The 20,913-nt window shown below is 42.6% G+C and overlaps 1 protein-coding gene across 3 annotated transcripts in view; it reads left to right on the top strand.

Annotated features, from left to right (window-relative positions):
• Nucleotides 1-2,689: 2,689 nt before the first annotated feature.
• Nucleotides 2,690-20,913, top strand: part of fnip1 (folliculin interacting protein 1) — a 31,376-nt gene continuing 13,152 nt past the window's right edge. The window contains exons 1-7 of one of the 3 annotated variants that reach the window (XM_079171463.1): nt 2,690-2,853; nt 14,014-14,143; nt 17,540-17,677; nt 17,859-17,959; nt 18,219-18,293; nt 18,634-18,725; nt 20,047-20,130. In XM_079171463.1, coding sequence (XP_079027589.1) covers nt 2,762-2,853; nt 14,014-14,143; nt 17,540-17,677; nt 17,859-17,959; nt 18,219-18,293; nt 18,634-18,725; nt 20,047-20,130 — 712 coding nt within the window. In that variant the 5' untranslated portion in view covers nt 2,690-2,761. Of the gene's footprint in view, nt 2,854-9,352; nt 9,435-14,013; nt 14,144-17,539; nt 17,678-17,858; nt 17,960-18,218; nt 18,294-18,633; nt 18,726-20,046; nt 20,131-20,913 lie in introns of those variants that run through there. The other 2 variants (XM_079171464.1, XM_079171465.1) reach the window with 2 other exon arrangements.

A 20,913-nucleotide genomic window follows, 5' to 3' on the forward strand; every position in this document is an offset into this window, starting at 1 on the left:
GGAGGAGGAGGAGGAGGAGGAGGAGAAGGAGAAGGAGAAGGAGGAGGACTGTTACTCCTCTGGAACCTCCATCAGCAGTCCTCCCTCCCCAGAGATCTTCAGAAGAGACGGTTATGGTGTGTTTGTGTGTGTCCTCCATTTTTTTAATTCATCCACGACCATAATATGAAGTTATTCTATTGTAGTTTTTTATCTTCTCTTCACAGCGGTACCGTTGACTTCCTTTCAGGAGGAGCTGCTGGGTCTCCATCTCCACGTGAAGAACTCCACCCTGCTGGATGTGAGCCTTGCTGAGAGCCTCCGCAAGCATCACTCACCCAACGTTTCTAACATCATCGGTAATACCACACACAGTTCTTATTATATGTACTGTATTATATATAATTTAGACCCCAGCCAGTAACTTTTTCAAGTTAAAGTAATATCAAGTTTTTATTTTTTGTTTGTAAGTTTAAATATGATAATGTTGGTCATAATAGTAATAATAATAGTGCAATAAAAGTGCTTTAGACAGACAAAGCAGCAGAAATATAAAGAAATAACAACAGAAAGCTCAGTGAGACAGTCAATACGATACAAATAAATAAATAAAATAAATAAAATAAATAAAATAAATAAAATAAATAAAATAAATAAAATAAAATAAAATAAATTAATTAATTAAATAATTTAGTAAAATCAACAAATGAAAAATGCAAATTGTTTAAAAAAAAAAGAAAGCATTACTCACTCACAACATATATTAACAGTGAATCAGTTGTAGCTTATGGTGGATTCTGAGAAGTGCATATAATTAAAATAATTAAAGTAATGAAAAGTGTACAGTTTGGGCCTTTGACAGCTGTTAAAATCCCATAAACAAATGTCATATTTAGATGTATTTATTTTATTTATACATATATACTGTATATTGAAGGGACAAATTGTTCAACAACTGAATAACTGATATAATATCTGAAATGGTCTGATAATAATAATACATATTTCTCTGCAGATGCCTCTGTGATTCTTCCTGAACAGAACTGTGAGGTCAAGTGAGTTTCTCAGTTGAATATATATTTTTTTTAAAGTCACTTAACATGCAGTCTTTTTTTTTCAAAATTCCTAATAATAAAAACAATATTAAATATATAATAAAAGTAATAAAAAATGGTTTGATTAATTCCTTTTCTCTTTGAATGAAAAACAGAGGACCTGAAGCTGAGACCAAAATACATGCAGACCCATTTAAATCAGGTAAAGACTCGTTAATTGAACTCTACAATGCACCAATACTAAAGTAATATAATAATTATGTTGTTTTTTAAATCCTCCATCTGCAGAGACAACATTCGAGTGGAAAACGCCACCAAAAGTAAGAAAAACCACCTGTCTGTCCATCACATGAAGAGTTATTACAGACGTACTCAAACATAATTCTGCTCCCTCAGCTCAGCAACAGAAAGCCCATTCTGTACAAGAAGAAGGTTTGTTTCAAAAGCCCCATCATGACTGAGCCCCTCGGACCAAGACGCACCCAAACCCCGCCATTAACGGTCCACGACACACCTGATCCGGTCCACGCGTCCAGAGGTGAAGAGGTCAGCTCTCTGGAAGACGCCCTACGGCTGGCGGTGACGTTGACGCAGCCCGTCACAAGCAGCCCGGAGGACGTCACGTTCTTCGACTTCATCGACGCCGCTGACCGGGACGCCTTCTTCAAAGGGATGAGGACGAGGTGTGTGAAACTCACGAGTGGTCCTTTGTTTCCTCTCATTGCTCTCGAGTGCACGGAATCTTCTCCAATGTGAGACCCGAAGACCAAAATCCCATAATCTAGATGAGAAGATGTGAGATATCCTGCAAAAAGAATATGGAAAATGACATGTGATGCATAGATGAATCAGTATTTCTATGTATTATTTAAAGATTATAATTCAGAGGGATGACATGCACTGCTTCTCAACTGGGTCCTTATTTTTTTAAGACATAACCTGCTGCACAAATTGTGGCAATGGAAATGAAAATGCACTCAAACAAGCCCAGGATTTCCTTTTTTATTTTAATATTTATTATAAAAAACAATTGTCAAAACGACCACTAGATGTCAGACGTGTATTCTCTTAAACATTCTATTTTCTCATATTTTCTCCTTGTCAGTGATTGTTTCAATTTTACATGTGAAATATATATGTTGTATTGTGTTGTATCTGCGTTTGTATTTACTCTTTCGACATAAGCCTGCACGTGTCAATGCCTTTAAATGCCTCATCTAAAAAAAATAATTAAGATGTAAAGTTTATTTTTTTTAAACTTCGTGTTTTTCTTTATTTGTGAGTTATCTCGTTCTACAAAAAAAATTCCAAAATGAATTAATAATTCAAGTTATTCAATAAATAAATATATAATTATTGTTGGATATTTGTCTGTTTGTTCTGCACATTCCTGGCTTTTGCATTTTTCTCACGTGGGGTCTTTTTAAGGAGCGTCCTCAGTGTCTTAACTTGTATGATTTCTGTGAATACATTTCATGCCGTCACGATTCCCGACAAAACATCAACACAGCAAAAGAAAAGAAAAAAAATCAACTGACCACGTGGTACCCTGGGTCCAAAAATAACCAGCCAATCAGAAAAATGAAGCGGGGTTACCAAGCAGCTCCGCGTGACTAATGCCTGTCATATGACTGTGTGACACCCATGGAGACGGTTACAAGGAACAAGATCTGCTCTCGGATTTGAAAAGAAGGAGAAGAAGGAAAAAATAGATTTTTTGGTACAAAATGCCTCCGACTCTCTTCCAGAAACTTTTCAACAAGAGGAATGCGTTTACGTCGCCTCCCACGAGATGCAGCAAAGAGGACCCAGCGTTCAGGTAGCTTGTTTTGTTTGTGTGTGCGTGCGCATGTGTGCACGCGCGTGTTTGTGTGTGTAACGTACACTAACGTCATTTATGACTTTTCGCTATGACGCGTGACATATTTATTTTATTTTTTATTTAGAGCCTTTAGGGCTTTACAAAGCAACGCTGCATATTTTTTGTTAATTTAAAAATCGATCCAGCAAAAAGTCTGGTTAGCTAACATGCTAATGATGCTAGCACCAACAAGGTGCTGGCTGCACGCGCTCGCTCGTTCTTGTCGGTTGGCACTCGGCTTTGTTAGCAACGTCTCTCGCGCGTTGTACACTCGTGTGCTGTCGGTTATAAAAGTGTTAATAAAGTTGATTTTAAAACGGTTGCTTTGGTAACGCGGCAGTTAAAGGCTGCGTGGTAGGCACGAGACAGTAACGGTTACAGCCTCCGTAGACAGACTGCATTCTGGGGATGCACGATAGGTGTTAGTGTAAAAGTAGATAATGGCTTTGTGTCGATATACGGATATTTATTTTGTTTCATGTAAATATATGTTATGTATTAATGCGTCATTGTCGAGGTTACACAACAGTGATGCTCAGCATAAACAAAACAAAGATGGTGTCCTGATTCTGAAGAGAAATACCTCAATACATCTAGTTCATACACCAGTGATGCTCACAACAAATGTAAGATATTATATAACCCTCATTTTAAATAGATAGATAGTTACTTTATTAATCTACAAGGGGACATTTTTTTAAACCATAAACACAGCACTAACTGCAGGTGTCTTACATCCAAGAAAGCATAATATATACATAATAATAACTTTATTTATATAGTACATTTAAATAAGACTTTACAATAGAAATGTGATAAAAGTAGTAGTAAGTAAGAACAAGCCAGATAAAAATGATTAAAATAGAGACAACAATATACAGTAACTTAAGAAAAAGCCAGTGTATAAAAGTGAGTCTTAAGAAGAGATTTAAAGGAAGATATTGAGGGTTTGCTTCAATTTCAAATGCAGAAGACATTTAACAGTTTAAAAAAATAAATGTCTGCTCTCTTGAAACCCTCATGCATCACATAGTTGCATTAGACATTTTCTGTTTTTCTCTCTCTCTGGATTGCAAGCAGCTATTTCCCAATACTCTGATAATTTCTCCAACATTGTGCATGTAGCAGAGGGAAGTGATGGTTATTTTTATTACATTTTTTAGAATGATTTGCATCTTCCCAGTGTTGGTTCCTATGTACTCATTCAGGGTATCCAGGTCTGCCACCAAGTTTTAAATACACTTGCATTGGAAAACGGGGCTCTAGGCCGGCCACCCACGGTGGATATATCTTCCAAAGGACCTGAAAGCTAGCTCACCTCCTTGTCTTGCAACTTGCACTTTGGCCCATGCACACGTTCCATGGCCATAAAGGTGTGTGTGTGTGAGATGTGTGTGTGTGTGTGTGTGTGTGTGTGTGTGTGTGTGTGGGGTTGGCAGACAGCAGGCATTTCTGTTAACTCGGTGGTCGGCTGTGCTCTTCATACCTCTGGCATGAGCTGCCCGTTCATCAGGCATGATTTGCTCTGCTGGAGCTGTGAGAAGGCAAAGAGATGGAAAGGTGGATATGGAGGACACTTGGATGGTGGCAGGAACAAGGACCGTATGAACGTCCACGGCCAAGACTTTCGTCTTCCGTGTGCCGGTTATTGTGTCCGGTCCAGTTAGACACACCTGAAGACACGAGAATGAAGCTGAGAGACGACATCTACAACTGGATTACGTCATGTTTAAACACAGATAATAATGCATTAATAAAAGCTAACGGGAAGCTAAATGGTATCGGAAACCAGAGCCAAATACCACAATCTTGTCCCGTACACATGCATTCATTTGCAGATATAGAAAAGTGATATAGTTGTAGAAGTTTAGCTGTTGTCCTGCATAATGCATCACCAGAAATACCTTGAAGGGCAGAAGGTTGGCCGACCCCGTGAGGAAAAGCCTCAAAAGGCCTCTCCGGTTTCCCTGGTGTGCAGCACCTGACCTGGGTACAGCATACTGTACATTACAGCGAGAGCTCCCGGCTCATTCTGTAGCCGGTCAGGAGGCTTGATCGTTGCCCCCCCCACACACACAGACTGGTTTTCCTGGCTGCTGCGCGGTGAGGAAACTTCCTTCTTGACCCTGGGCCATGCAACTCAATATAGCTGTGTTTGTGCTGAGGAACGAGGAGGAGGGAGCGTGTGTTGTTTAAACACACTACTTTGTAAGATCCCAAAAAACCCCAAATCAGATGCAATTTGAATAAGCTTTTAGCTCATTCTGTTTCTTGGTGCACATTGCAGTTTGAAGTAGGTATAAAAATGGTAACACGTCTGTAATAAAGCTGGCAAATTTGAGCCTGTACTGCAGACTAAAACAGCATGACTTTTCACGGGATATTTATTTATAGTGATGCTTCTTCCTTGATAGTTTACAGTGTTTCAGGTTCCCGATTGGCTTGTGGTGTCCTTCCTCCACGGCATGCTTTCATAACTCCGGTGTGTCATGTGGAGCCTTCATCAATCAGGCTGTGATGTTTGCGGGACGATCAAATGGCTGCGCTGCATGTTACTGGCATAAAGAGTTGGATAAGTCTGCATGGGCTCTCAGTACTTTAGTTACTTATTTATACACGTATATATGTGTGTATATATAATAATAGTTGTGTGTGTATGTGCTGCAGACCTGCGAGACTTCTGTAAAGATGGACGGCTGTCATCAGGTTCCTATCAGGGCTATTTTAAGTGACCACACTTCACAGAACGACAGGGTAAAGATATAGTTTTACGTAAAAACTGCACACACACACACACACACACACACACACACACACACACACACACACACACACACACACACACACACACACACACACACACACACACGGAGTAGCTCTGGCTTAAGAGCTACTTAGGCCTGCATGTCCTGTTCAAACACGGCCCGCGTTGCACACAATTCTGGATGTTTTGCTCCTCGCGGTGCCGACGGACAGCAATGCTGTCATTGTTTTCACCTTGTGAGTCATCGGGGCACAATGTGGTCCTGGTCTGGAGACACCTACTGCATTGGGAAATACCAAAGAGGCAGTTTGGAGTACTTTGTTTATTCGTTTTTTAAGTTGACTAATCGGTCGATTTGGTCTTAATCAACTGGTTTCTTTAGTCGATTCTTTGTTTTTTTCACGCTGAATACTTATTGTTATCTCTGTTGTTGGTGATTGGTTGGTTGTTTGGCCTTTTTGTTTACCACAGTAAACACATTACAAATTGTACATTTAAGAACTTGCTAAGAAAATGTAATGTTTAATGTGACGTCTGTATATTTTGAGGACTTTATACAGATTTGACGATTCCCAGAATCACTATAATCAGTTTGTTGGTGATCAGTTTCACAGCTAGCGCTGACATCTGATGCTGGACCTCACAAACATAAAGTACAACACACACTACGGACTGTGTTACTATATGTGATGTGAAACGTTTTCAAATTGTACGACACGCTTTATGTGTTCTCCTTGGTTCTGCCTCCACTGTGTCTTGAGTCCACATTGTAAAGTGCTCTGGTTCCTAACACAAGTGATATTGAGCTGTTGTTGATATTTACACAAATGAGTCTCGGCATGGTGCACTAATTTATGATTTCAACCATTTGCATTAGGTACGGTGATAGATGCCCGTGTTTAGCTTTTGTACAGTGGCATTCATTGTTTCTTTCTTTTCTTACAGATTCATTCATTAGTTTAATGATGAAATGCATTTACGGTTTCTTGGTTCTTAATGTGACTTTGACTTTGTGTCCGGGACCATTTGTTATAGAAATGGCTGCATGGTGGAGCATTTCTTTTTCTGCCTTAATTTACCTTAAATTGCTAATTTACAGGGAACAGCGTTTGCATTAATTCCACATATTTATCCGAGCTTTTGCCCCCAGTATTAACGTATCGGTCCATTCATTAGTTGTCTCTGTGAAGACCTATTCTATGCCGTACGGCGCTTTGGGTGAAGTCGACATCGTCGTTCAGACGTGAACGTCCACAGATAAGCGTCGGTGGGATTAGTTCATCTGTTGGGATCCTGAAAGTCACTTCAGCTAATTAGCCTACTTTTAGCCTCGAGAGGAGAAAGAGAGAAATGACTAAATGGAGCAAAGAGGAAGGATTATTTCTACATTCATGTGATTCTTTGTGACACACGCATCGCTCTCATCACAAGTCATGTGTTGTTGCTGATTCAGAAGAAGTTGTGACTAAGCTATCAGTGTACACATAGTCATTACAACGCATGCACACCCAGTGTAAAAATACACAAAACACCATATGGAAGTAAAACCTGTTTCAAGACACCATGCAGGGAATACAGCAAGAAGTTACTCCATCAGAAAACAATATTAATACAAATTTTAACACAACATTACGATCATCATATAATAATGGTATGTATACAGTATTACAATTGATATGGTGTTGATGTAAATCTTGGGTATTTCCTGAGAATATACGCTCTTGTTTCTTCTGTACTTGGTAACTCAGAATCATGTGACTGCAGGTACTCAGGTGCATTGTGGGCCATGTGGCTGGTTCCTTGAGGGAGCTGCTCTTTAATAATCAAATGTAAAAACAGTTAGCTCAAGGAAGTGCAGCACTTTTGTCAGTGGAACAAGGTGTGTGTGTACGTGTACTATTGGGTTTCACCCTGTATAAAATAGGGCTTGGCCTCTCCAGCAGCAAAAGGAGTAGTCCCTCTATCACGGCTTCATTTTAACTCCAAATAACATCACGCAGGTAACAACCATCTCTACAAGGAAGGCTTCAAATTCAGTGTTATCGCGTCCACGTAATGTCTGAGGCAGTACGTGCAGAAGATGCCCCAATAAAACCACAGGTATCTGAGAGATAAGATGTGGCGACTGCTCTTCTGGGTAACTCGTCTCGCAGTGATTCTTATCTAGTCGTGGTGATGCGCTCTAAGCTGCTCCAAGATGTTACCAGTTCAAGGTCATGATGCAAAAGTGAGAATGCCGGATGATTCATTTAACTCCGCAGTGAATGCATTCATGCACACGATTGGTGTGAAGTCAGAAAGGCAACAGAAAACGTCGGCCGGACCACCAGGAACCTCCGTCACACACAGCCGGAAGAACGTCACACAGCCTGGACCGAGGGGATATTTATGTAACCGTCTATGCACACACACACACACACACACACACGCACACGCACACACACAGATGTTCCAGTGGCGGTGCAGAGAGAGCGATGGCTCTTTGAGGTCAGTAAGTAGGCTGACGTCGGACTCGCTGCATTGAAGGAAACTTGATAGCATCACTGTGACCTTTTTATCAGTGCACACCTCGGCCAGCAGCAGCTACGGATGCTGTCGCTACGTCAACCTGCACAAAATCTTTGTCCATATTCTGATAAAGGCAATATTGCTACTGAGCTATTGACATGACTGACTATCAATATTCCTGTTTACATGCAGCTGTGTTTGCCCGTGTGAACACAATATTAGTGTGCATGTAGAGGTAGTTAAATTACTTAACAAGATCAGTGTCTATGGACGTATGAATGTTATTATGGTGGTAGTAAATAAGTAATACGTAGTAATACTTGCAGTGTATGTCAGCTGCATTTGGCAAGTTATTCATGAAGGTCATTCATTGATCTTTGACGTATTACATTTGCATCATGGTGTATGTTTAAAATATCTCAGACACAAATGAATGATTCCTGTCCGCTGCAACCAGCTCGTCTTCTTAGTATCGCTGCGTAATATGTGTTAAAATGACACTATTCTCATCAGAAATGATCCTTTTGTTTATACATTTTCAACGTCATGATGGAATATCTCATCTCTAGGCCCCTGCACTAATCAAACGATGCCGTTTAAAACTTCCCCACAGTCACCAAATGATTGTAACTTAAATGATAACCCATTGAGATGTGACGGATCGGTGAAAACTCACTTTCCTCCTTCAGTCAGCTGACTCTCGTCACCAAAACTAACCACCATCCAATGTATTTATACAGGAAGCTTTCACTTAAACCAGTCCGGTTACTCTTTCTTCTTCCACTTCCTCGTTAAAAGGATGAATTGTACATATGTGGTTTTTAAATCGATTGAAAGTACGATGGAAATAAGCAGAGAGGGAACAAAAAAAAGAGTGGGATTAAGAAAACGACACAAACAAATACCCCACTGTCACTCTCTTATCGCGGCGCTTTGTGGCAGCCGGCGGTCCGGTACTCACTCTCTCTCACACACAAACACACACGCACACACACACACACACACACACACACACACACACACACACACACACACACACACACACACACACACACACACACACACACACACACACACACACAGAGCTCCTGCGATCACCTGACAGTCTCATGTTGTTGTGTGGATTTAGTTCACCGCTATTCTTAGACCCTCAGCTTTGGCTGAGAGGAGAGCGAGACGAGAAGAGAGAGGGAGAGAGAGAGAGAGAGAGAGAGAGAGAGAGGAAGAACGCTGGGGGAAAGACTGGCAGACTCGCGATGATGCCCAGGTAGGAGTCGGTAATATTTAACCAGGCGTGCGTGCATCCCAGTGGGCATGGTAGTGTTGGTCAAAGGAGGTCTGTCTGTGTTGTTGTTGTTGTTGTTGTTATTATTATATATATCATTGTTGGCAACCAGTTTCCAGCTGGACAACGTTTCTGCAGTTTGAGGCAGAGCTGTAGTTTTAAAGATTGATTGTGGTCCGTGTTGTATAATGAGGGTTAAAGGGTTTGTAATGTAGTTTCTTTGAGCTAAATTTGGATAACATATCTGGCATTTATGTTGTTGGGGTGGAGTTGTAGTTCAGAGAGTTTGTGTTTTGCATATCTGTGATCTCAGATTGGATAACATTTAGTCTCGGGACCAAGGTGAATCATTTTCAGACGAGCTAACGCCCCGCTTGTTGTCTGAAAGGGAACCTCAATCAAACTGTTGCCAAGCTAAGATCAACAGGTTGTACGAGGAAACAAACAGCCGTGTGTCTGTCAGGAGGCTGTTTTGAGTCATGTGTGGTTCAGACAATGGAGGTGAAAGCGGTGCGAGTATGTAACAGTCGTGAAGTCATGTGCTGCTTTTATGAATGACTGCCCTCTCTCCTCCGTCAGCGCTGTGACTGTCACAAGCTCTCTGATGGACACTTCCTGCTCTGCTCTCGCTTTTCTGTCCGTCTTCACATGTTTTTCTGTTTTCATGTGAGCTTTTTAATCTAAGCTCAATTCTCTCTCCAGCAGCTTTCAATGCATTTACTCATTCAACATTCTTCTCTTTTGTTCTTTGTTTCCTTACTTTAGGACTCTGCTGCTCATAAAAGGGCTCTTGTCTTTTTTTTTATTGTCGTCTTCCTAGCTTTCTGTCCGGTGTTTATTCCGTCTTGCTCTGTTTTCTGTTTTAAACAAAGGGAGCAGTGAAGTTGGTGTCACATTGTGCAGATCTCCTCCTGGGGCTGATTTGCAACACATCTTAATTTTTGGAATTGTTGCACCACAACTTTTTGGCCGGGAAAGTGACCCATATCCTGTAACTTCTGACCAGTTAATGATGGCTGCAAAAAGGGCTTCAGAGATTCATTTATTTCCTCAATTGAAGAAGCACAAAACACATGAAAACCCTCCAACATAAAGTCCAGTAGCAAAGGAGGCATGTGACTAAAACGATCACCCAAATGAGCTATGAGCCGAACATCCACTCAGCCTCAAAGAATGCAGTTTGAGCTCATTATGTCGGCCGGGCAGGCATCACGTCTCAGAAACACTTTGTAAAGTTATCGAACATTCACTTCGATTACCCGTTGGTCCAAACAAAAGAGCAGAAGAACAACAATGAAGCCAGAGCTGCGACGTTTAAACGATAAGTTGTCGACTACTAAATTAATCACCAGCTATTCTGATAGTTTGAGTCAAAATTCTCTGATTCCAGCTTCTTAAATGTGAATTTCTCTTTCTTTACTCCTCTATGACAGAAAACCGAACGTCTTTAAGTTGTGAACAAAAAGAAGACATTTGAGGACGTCCTCTTGGGCTTTGGGAAACACTGACCGTCACAATTTTCTGTCATTTTCTGGACCAGGCGACTACTTGATTAATCGAGAAAGTAATCAATAATGCAAACATTGATAAGATGATATATGTTGTGTGATTCGATCAATGACGAGTCAACACTGTCGGGGTCTTAAAGGAGTAAAAGATGACCCACAATCTTCCAAACAACCTGTGGCTAGAACACCAAGAACCTGTGAAGTACGCAGGAAGAACCCCACCAGTTAAACCTCAGCGTCAACAACTGCTGCATGTTTTTGGGTTCGTCTGTGAGAACTTGTTGCAGTCGGTAATACTTGGTCTCGGTGTTACTCGCTACAGGAAGACACAAGGTGAATATTGTTCAGATGCAATGGAAGTGGCGTTATCTTGTGGTTGCAGCATTCACTTGGCTTTAAGGCAATGCTCATCTATTAGTTATTTTTATGCCAATAGTCACTTATCAATAACAGTTGAACATGTCCTGCATGTGTTTTATGTTGTGATGTAATAGCAGTGGTAGCCCTCTACTGTAAAGCCACCTCAGGAAGTGTTGGCGCTGTTAAGGATGCATCGATCCGACTTTTACATCTTTTTAGCAATAAACTGGCCTTTGGGAATCGCCCGATACAGATGAATCACTCAATCCAATACCAGTGTTTTATTACTGAGCTGTATGCCTCACTGTAAAGGAAACACCTTAAACATTGCTTACTTAACTTTGTGAAACAAAAAGTAACATATAAAGTTATTTGTAATTAAATAATAAATCGTACATCAGCATTTGGTAAAGAAAGCTTTAAAATCAATTCAAGTGGAAACCGTCTTCAATGCAGCAACACATTAGTTGAAACCTAAACAGAAATTCATGTTGACATTTCTTTGAACTTTCTGTCTGAAAGTCGTCTGAACTAAAATATACATTTATATGTTTTTGGTCCATATTGTTGGATCGAATGCTGGAGAAGTTTCTCCTGCAGAAATGACTTGAGTTGCTCATTGAACAACGTTGCCCAACCCTCTTGTATGATTGCCTCCCATCTGACAAATTACGTTTGGTTTGACAACCTAACGCTGCAGCACATGACTCCCTCCCTCCATATACTCTCCTGCAAGACTGAAGAATGCAGTGGCCATACTGTGACACCAGTGTTTGGTAAATAGTAGCTCACATGCATAGGTTATGTACACATAGACCTCCTCACATATACAGAGCCGTACACCGTTTGGTTTGGCAATTGAAAATGGACTTAACTGTTCCTCTCCACACACCCACCCATTTACTATAAACACTGCTCTCAAACATAAGGTCTATATTTAGGTCCAGCTCATTGTCCATCAGGTCACACCTAAATCCTCCACCGTCTATGTGTCGGTCGTCTTTACAGCCTCTACTAAATCACCCAGGGACCACGTTTCCCCCTAAAAAGCAGGTTTTCTGCCAGAACAAATGTACCACTACTAAATCAAATTCCCCAAATCTCCAATTTGGCTTTAAATCTTACCCCATGAAGCTGATTGATCGAATATATTTAGGTATGTTTAGTGTGCGTTCGTCTGCATAGAGACGATGATGCAGTTTGGCAGATATTTGCATTTGAAATCACTTTATCTGTTAGCAGTCAGGAGGGATGATGGGAAACTATTTTTGGCTCGTCACGTCATATAAACATGCAGAATAAAAGTCATTGCCTTGAGTCAAGTATAAATAATGACTGAACTCATGTAGTGGAGATGCAGACTGGTTATACTGGGTGACGTCACATGTGTAACTGTGAGCGTAGAGCTGGAATATCCTAGATTATTGAGGACAAAGTACTGTGTTAATTGTCTTTGTTATCTTGGATGAGTGTCTGCTTGTTATCTGGGTGAATCTGTATTGTCGTGTGTGTGTGTTGGCTTGATCTTTGTGTCTCTCCTGGTTTGGGTATGAGATGGATGAATGGCAGCTGTGGCATGGGGTCTGTTGGCTCCGTCAGGTCCACTGGGAGGGACGAGGGCTTAAACAGGTTTATATTAAAGCTCGTACATCATGTCTACCTTTACAGTCTAGCCAGTGTTCTGGTAATACGGATACCTGGCAGATACCTCGCAGAAATAGGATCCTCTGGGTTAAAAATGCTGCACAAGAAAATCATTTTTTCTAACAAAAACGATCAAAAGGGTTCTGCTGCATCAATTTATATATTTTCTACGCGATATCTCTTGAACGCCCGGAGGGAATTTCCTCAAATCTGGCACAAACATCCACCTGGACTCGAGGATGAACTGACAACAATACTTCTTTAAGACCACGACGGTGACGTGTCTTTGGCCATAACTCAAGATTTCATATGCTAATGATGACAATTTCACACAAACATCTCATAGGATGATGAAGTGAGGACGTTTTGGACGTAAACTGCAGCATGTAACTCTAGTTTTAAACTCTCAAATGTGAGTCTGACAATTTTTATAGAGTGCAAATCCTACTCTTTAAATGAAATGTCCCAAATATTAAGTGGTCCGGTTTTTACACGGTTCTTTGTTCTGATGTGCCAATCGTACGGTTCTTTGAACAGAACCTTTGTAGAACATTGTCCCTGATAGTAATGTCTATAAATTACATATTTTCCTTTCTCACAGGTAGAGGGTTGTTCAAAGTGTAGTTTAGTAGCAGAACATGTATTTTTACTTCTGTTGTTACAACAAAGTATTGTGAAAGTTCCTAGTTATCACTTTCACAGTCTAAACGGGTTGCTCTCAGAATATTTGTCTTTCCAGTGGAAACTGTTGTTACTCCATTGCTTCTTTCTACATTGTTTTGGAGGTGTTTTGTTACTGGAGGATGACCTCATTGTCTCTAATGTGCAAACTTCCTGGAAGAACCGCTCTGAGAAAAGGCCTGAAAGAATGTGTGACATGTTTCCTCACTTTTCCCTCTCACTCTGTATTTAATCTCACGGACCTCTGTGGCTTTAATTCACTTTATTTGTACTAATTGCATTGTTTTCTCCCCCCCCCGATCTGTCTATTTCTACCTCCCTTTCTCTTGACCCATCCGTCCTCTCCGTCCGTTCTTCCGTCCGTCTAGCTGGCCGATCCCCCAGCTGGAGCCCAGTCAGATCCGGCTGATCGTCTACCAGGACTGTGAGAGGCGAGGCAGGAATGTCCTCTTCGACTCCAACGCCAAAAAGAGGGGCACGGAGGAAACCCCCATCACCGTGAGTCACGTGTGTGTGTGTGTGTGTGTGTGTGTGTGTGTGTGTGTTGTCAATAGGAGGCCCATGCTTTGTGTTGTAGATGGTAATGAACAGACACGGTTTGGTCTGTCAGGGGTCAGCTGATGCAGGTTCAATATCTATGAATTAAGTTGTGAAACATCTATTGTAGAAATGTCACATTGCTGAACAGCTGCTCTCCTGTTTCTGCTTTGCTTATCCTGACTACACAGTCGCACCGCTGTCATTATTTCTGTTTTTATTCAATTTTAAAATCTTTTATATTTGGCCTTCTTTAGTTAATGTGCAGAAACACAAACACAGAGAACAGAGGTGTGACGTGTGACAGAAGTCATGTGATGTTCAGAAGCCTCACCTGCACCTCATCCTGCAGGACAGTGTGCACGTCCTGTTTGTGGTTTTTTCTTTGTTTATTCACTTCATTTCTTCATTATTTCAAAGGGCTGTCGTGAAAAACTGATTTCCTTTTGCTATTAGTATTTTTTTGTGTGTTTCTGTAGATTTTGTAGGATTTAATTCAACTGTTTCACCAAAACTGGGTTAGTCAAAACAACTCAAAACAGCTGAATGAATGCTTGTTAAAACCTTAAGTTTGATATTCTCTGTAGAAAGGTTCAGTCCCCTTTTTGACTCGATGGATGACGAAAAAGCTTGTGATTGTAGACGACACCTTAACCATTCAGACACGTCAAACACGTGTGTGTAAGAGAGTGCATGAGACACACACACACACACAGCGTAGCAGTCTTTATCAGGGTGTGTTCAACAGCAGCGTTCAAACAATATCAATCAATCATGTTGCTTGACAACCAGCTTTACTCCACCTCCTCCAACAACAGACACACACGCTGTGTGTGTGTCTGTCTGTGTGTGTGTCTGTGTGTGTGTGTGTGTGTGTGTGTGTGTGTGACTGGTTTGTTCTGGAGCTCTTATCTCCGATGATAAATGGCCTCAGCTGACAGCTCATGTGTGCGCGCAGCATTCTTTCATCCTCACATGACGGCCTCTGTCACTCACTGTCTGTCTGTCTGTCTCTCTGCTCGAGCTCTACACTTTCCTCTTCCTTTAAACCTGCTGTCTCTTCATTCCGTCTGTCTTTAGTGTCCTGTATCTGTCCTCTGCTTCTCTAGATGAATCTGGTTATCTTGATCTTCTCTCACTTTATCTCTGTGATCTTTTGTAAATTACTTTCTGCCTTTTTATTTCTACCCCTCTCCATGCAACTTCATGGACATCTCTCTCTAGCTCGGCCTCTATATTTGTTTTTGTTTGTCTTTCTCCCTTCAACACTCAACCCGTCCTCAGTGTCTTAACCTCGTCACTCCACAGCTCCGTGTCCCTCCATCATGCCTTTAAAACCTCCATGTTTCTCTGTCTGTCCTCAGTTTGGCCTCTCGTCTGCTTGTCCATCTGCCTCTTCATCACGTCCATAACCTCACCACCACACACACACACACACACACACACACACACACACACACACACACACACACACACACACACACACACACACACACACACACACACACACACACACACACACACACACACACTGCTGTTGTCTCATGACGCCATGTCATGAAAAACAAAAAAATTGATTAGTCAACTTTCTCAACTCGTGCACGAGGATTGACTGAAGCTTTACATTTGGATTGGACCGGTGCCAGATGTAGACCTGCAATACGAAGAGTTATGCAGTGAGAGGGAGATATTGTGTGTGTGTGTGTGTGTGTGGGGGGGTTTGTATGAGTGTGTGTGTGTGTTGTCGGGGTCGATTTTTGGTGCATTCTGCATCGGTAGGGCTTTGCCAGCTACTGTGTGACTTCTATCACATGGTGTTTGTTGTTTTTTGTCAACTCTGAGGAATTTAATTTTGAGAGATCAACAGCGAGAGAGAGAGAGACGGAGAGAGAGACAGACAGAGAGAGAAGAGAGAGAGAGAGAGAGAGAGAGAGAGAGAGAGAGAGAGAGAGAGAGACGGGGCATGCGTTAGATGGGTGAGGATGAGTTAAGAATGGGAGAGAGAATAACATTTCATGGACAGAGAGCTATTGAAGAGACAAATCTGGTCCTGGAACAAAATAAATGTGTGTTAAAGGAGAGACGGAAAGCTGCAGGAATTAGAGAGGGAGAGAGAGAGAGAGAGAGGGATGAAGTTAGGGAGGGAGGGAGGGAGGGAGGGGGGATGATTGCAGTGCTGCTCGCTCACGAGTTCCCGAAAGAGTCATATGACTGGCAGTCACATGCTGCTGGCTTGTGTGTACACACCTCATACTGCACTGCAGCGGACACACACACACACACACACACACACACACACACACACACACACACACACACACACACGTACACACTCAAATACATTCTCACACAGAATCAGCGAGGATTCATGAGGCATGCATGAGGACGCGTGTGTGATTAATGCTAAAATATGCAGACAGCAAGTTGTGTACAGAGTTTAATGACGTTCTTTAAAAGAGCAGAATGAGGCTAAATCTCTCTCTCTCTCTCTCTCTCTCTCTCTCTCTCTCTCTCTCTCTCTCTCTCTCTCTCTCTCTCTCTCTCTCGCATTCTGTTTCTCTTCTTCTCCTTTCTCTTCCTCCCCTACGTCGACAGAGACAGTGGTTTAAAGTTAGCCATTACCCACAGCCTAGCTAATAAACACACACACACACACACTCCCTCTCCGCCCAAATGCATTCCTCGTCAATAGGCTGCCAAGTTGAGAAGGTCACATGACACAGGCTCATTGAGCTCTCGTTGCCTCTGGATCAGGTTTCTATGGGTTTTTTCTAACTGAACAATTCAACTTCATTTATGTTCAGAGGTTTACTTGATATGAGCCGGTGACTTTTTATATTTTGGGTGAAATTAGACCAAAAATGTGTCGTTTTATTGGCTCTCGGTCGGTTTCTCTCGACATGTTCATGTTAGCAGAGGCCTCCATTAGTGAAATAAAACCCTCTGGACTTTGTTATCTATTCCCACGTGTACGGGCTCTTCCCACGCTAAAGGCCACACGCCTGAATATACACGCCTGCATCTGTCTCGGTGACAATGTCATTGATTTCAGGACGGTTCATAGTCAAAAGGAGAGCATTTCTGTATTTAGTGTGCATTTTACTCCACCTTTTGTTCATGTTTTCAGAGGCTGATAACGTTTTTTATATCCTTAATGGCTGCAAACAGAGCAGTACAAAGTGGTGCTTTTTCATCGTCAAGCTCAAATATATACGTGCATAAAATGAGGACTGTGCCTTTTTTAAGTGCATTGTGATTTTCTGATGTCATTTGAACCTTCTGCAGAGTTAAATGAGCTTGTGTTCATGGTATTTGTCCTGTAACGCTCCTCATTTGTATTCATTTATATCCCCGTAGAGCACTGAAGGCCAGGCCAAGATATTCGGGAAATGCTGCCAGCTCCGTCCGACTGGAGGCAGCAGCAGCTCCCTGGACAGCTCCTCCTCCTGCACCTCAGAAACCAAGGAGACCAAGGAGCAGGGCATCCGCTTCCAGGTAACGCTCACCTTCTACTTGCATGCTCAATTTAAACATTTACTCCCTCGCAGTTATTTATACGTGTACTCGTACGTTCACATCTGCATAATCGGGTACAGGAGTGCCTTAGTTGAAGAAGAACTGTGTTCATTTGAATGGTAGCAGCATAGAAACTCTTGGCTCCTCCTCTCTTCTCCAGGGCTCGAGGTGTTCGTCCGACGTGGTGATGTTGGGGGAAATGATGTTTGGCTCGGTGGCTATGAGCTACAAAGGTTCCACGCTAAAAATCCACCAGATCAGGTAACGAGAATAAGGATCAGTGGTCATCGTCGGTGGGTTTAATCCTCACATATTGAGACAGACTTTGAGATGAAAACTCTGCAAAGAAAAAGCCAGAAGAATCCCATTTGCTTTGACATTATACTTGGCTTTTAGTGCTAGATTTTCTTTTTGGTAGAAGAAGAGACAAACGAGGTCGGGTGTGACCGACGCACATGAACCGATACACACTGACACACACATGCTGATGATCTTTGTCCCCGTGCTGTCGTTGTATCAGATCGCCACCTCAGCTGATGCTGAGTAAGGTCTTCACCGCCAGGACGGGAGGCAGCGTGTACGGCAGCCTCAACACGTAAGCACACACACACACACACACACACACGCTCATCAGCACACACACACTTCTCGCTCTGATTCCTATGACAGCTTCTTCCATTAGCCGGCATCTTCTCATGTTTCTCTCTCCATCTGTCTCCATTATTGTCCATGTTCCTGGTGTTTATGTCCACCACTGTTACTGTCTCTGTCTCTCTTCATCTAGCTGAACACACTGTTCTCTCAATAGTCTCATATGTATTAAAAAAAAAGCATCCATACAGTGTAAATATACAGTTTAATTGTGTTTTCAGGCACATGTTGTGCAATCATCCCCATAAGTGTCCTAACTGATTCCTATTTGTGATGTTGTGCAGGTTACAGGACAGCCTCGAGTTCATTGGACAGGACAGCAACACCCTGAGGCCCGATCAAAACACAGGGCCCAACGGTCTCCTGGGGAACATAGGTAACAATGGAAACACATCACCAGATCCTTCTCTAGCCACCAATGACGGTCCACAATTTTAAGTAGAAAGTGGCTGAAATGTCAATCTTTTTTTAGTTTCTTATGTTGCCTCCAAACAACTTAATGGAGAAATATCTGTTGCATGAAATTAGTATTTACAGCTTAAAACCAAAGGGCGACTTGACTTTCATCTTGTTGTTGAGTTTCCACAGTTAAAGTGCTTTTTCATAGAACAGATTTTGTTCCTCGCTTGAATACAGACCAGGCTGGATAGACTCTGCCAGCAGCTCTCTCTCAGCTCTCTCTCAGCTCTCTCTCAGCTCTCTCTCAGCTCTCTCTCAGCTCTCCCTCAGCTCTCTCTCAGCTCTCTCTCAGCTCTCCCTCAGCTCTCTCAGTTCTCTCTCAGCTCTCCCTCAGCTCTCCCTCAGTTCTCTCTCAGCTCTCCCTCAGCTCTCTCTCAGCTCTCTCTCAGCTCTCTCTCAGCTCTCCCTCAGCTCTCTCAGCTCTCTCAGCTCTCCCTCAGCTCTCTCTCAGCTCTCCCTCAGCTCTCCCTCAGCTCTCTCTCAGCTCTCTCTCAGCTCTCTCTCAGCTCTCCCTCAGCTCCCTCAGCTCTCTCTCAGCTCTCCCTCAGCTCTCTCTCAGCTCTCTCTCAGCTCTCTCTCAGCTCTCTCTCAGCTCTCCCTCAGCTCTCCCTCAGCTCTCTCTCAGCTCTCTCTCAGCTCTCCCTCAGCTCTCTCTCAGCTCTCCCTCAGCTCTCCCTCATCTCTCCCTCAGCTCTCTCTCAGCGCTCCCCTTTCACAAACCTCGTGAGCAGTTGGAGGAAGTTGAAAACTGGCCTCGCAAGCAGAAGCTTTCTCAGCACATTTGCATATTAAACTTCTATATAAGCACATCCCTGAATCTCGTGGCGACTCTCCTCGTCACTCGTGGTGAAACTAATCTACTGTATCCCAAAATATTAAACCAAACTGTTTAAATCTGGCTCCGAATGGGAAGAGGAATATTTTAGAGAAGATGAACTGTTGGCAAATTCTATCCTGTTTTCTCTGTCATCCTCACAGAAAAGAGCTCAGAGAAGTAAAGTCTGTCCTAATATATTCATTTGATAAGCCGTGTTTTCTGTGAGTGATGACGGTCATTGTTTCATTCCAGACTAAAAACCTCCTGTAACTCAGTTGTTCACTACAAAATGGTCCTGCAGTAGGAGGCAGCCATCTTTCCTCCTCCGCACTCATTCACTAACCACGGTTCATGTTGTTTTTTTTGTCTTTCTTCTCCTTCCTTTTTTTTTTTCATTGTTTTTGTTGTTTGTGCTGCGCAGGATTTTCTCAGCTCTGCAGCCCGCGACGGGCCTTCTCTGAACAGGGCCCTCTGCGCCTCATCAAGAGCGCATCTTTCTTTTCAGGTTGGCGCTTAAAACTGGCCCTGACTGATGTGTGCCAGTTGCATGCTTGTGTGTGTGTGTAGTAGTGTTAGTGACTCTCGGCGGCTGCATGCCTGTGTGGTGATTCCTCCACTAGAAGGGGTAGCAGTAGTCATAGCATGCAGAACCACGGCACGTCTGTAAATACCCCGGGTCAGATGGAAGCTGCAGACACTGTTCTTTCAGAACATTTTGATTCAAATCCAAGTGGCACCAATTAGAAGTGATAATGATCACAAAGTGCCGCTCGCAGAGGTTAAAGTGCCAACCACAAACTAAAATATCTGCCGGAACTATCTGACCCGGTGCTGCAGGTGTGTGACGCACAGAATGGGTGTGCATGGGTTCTCACTGGTGTCGGTGTCTGTCGTTGTAGTTCTAGCTGTGTCTCTGTAACTCTCTGTGTTCCTCACTCACATACTTCACTAACTTGTCTCTGCCAGTGACTGTGACGCTTTAGGCTTTAAGTGCGTTTTAACCATCGACTATGACGTCTTCAGTATTTCCGTGGGCTGTGCCGCAGTTTTCCTCCTCATCAACCTTTTTTTAATGACGCGGTAATAATTCACAGTTACACAACCCGCCGTGGGTCACGTAGTCCGCTCCATCTGAGCAGCTGGTGGGGAAATGCCTTGTTAAAGGGCACCTTGGCAGTAGCTGTTGCAGGAAAAGGAAATAGTGACTCAGTGTTCCACTTTCTCCGCTGTATTTAAACTACTTCCTATAAAGCTGTGCACAGTATGGGGGGAGGGCACAGTGGGGAAC

The sequence above is a fragment of the Pholis gunnellus genome (assembly GCF_910591455.1).
Source record: "Pholis gunnellus genome assembly, chromosome: 13".
Classification (NCBI taxonomy): Eukaryota; Metazoa; Chordata; class Actinopteri; order Perciformes; family Pholidae; genus Pholis; species Pholis gunnellus.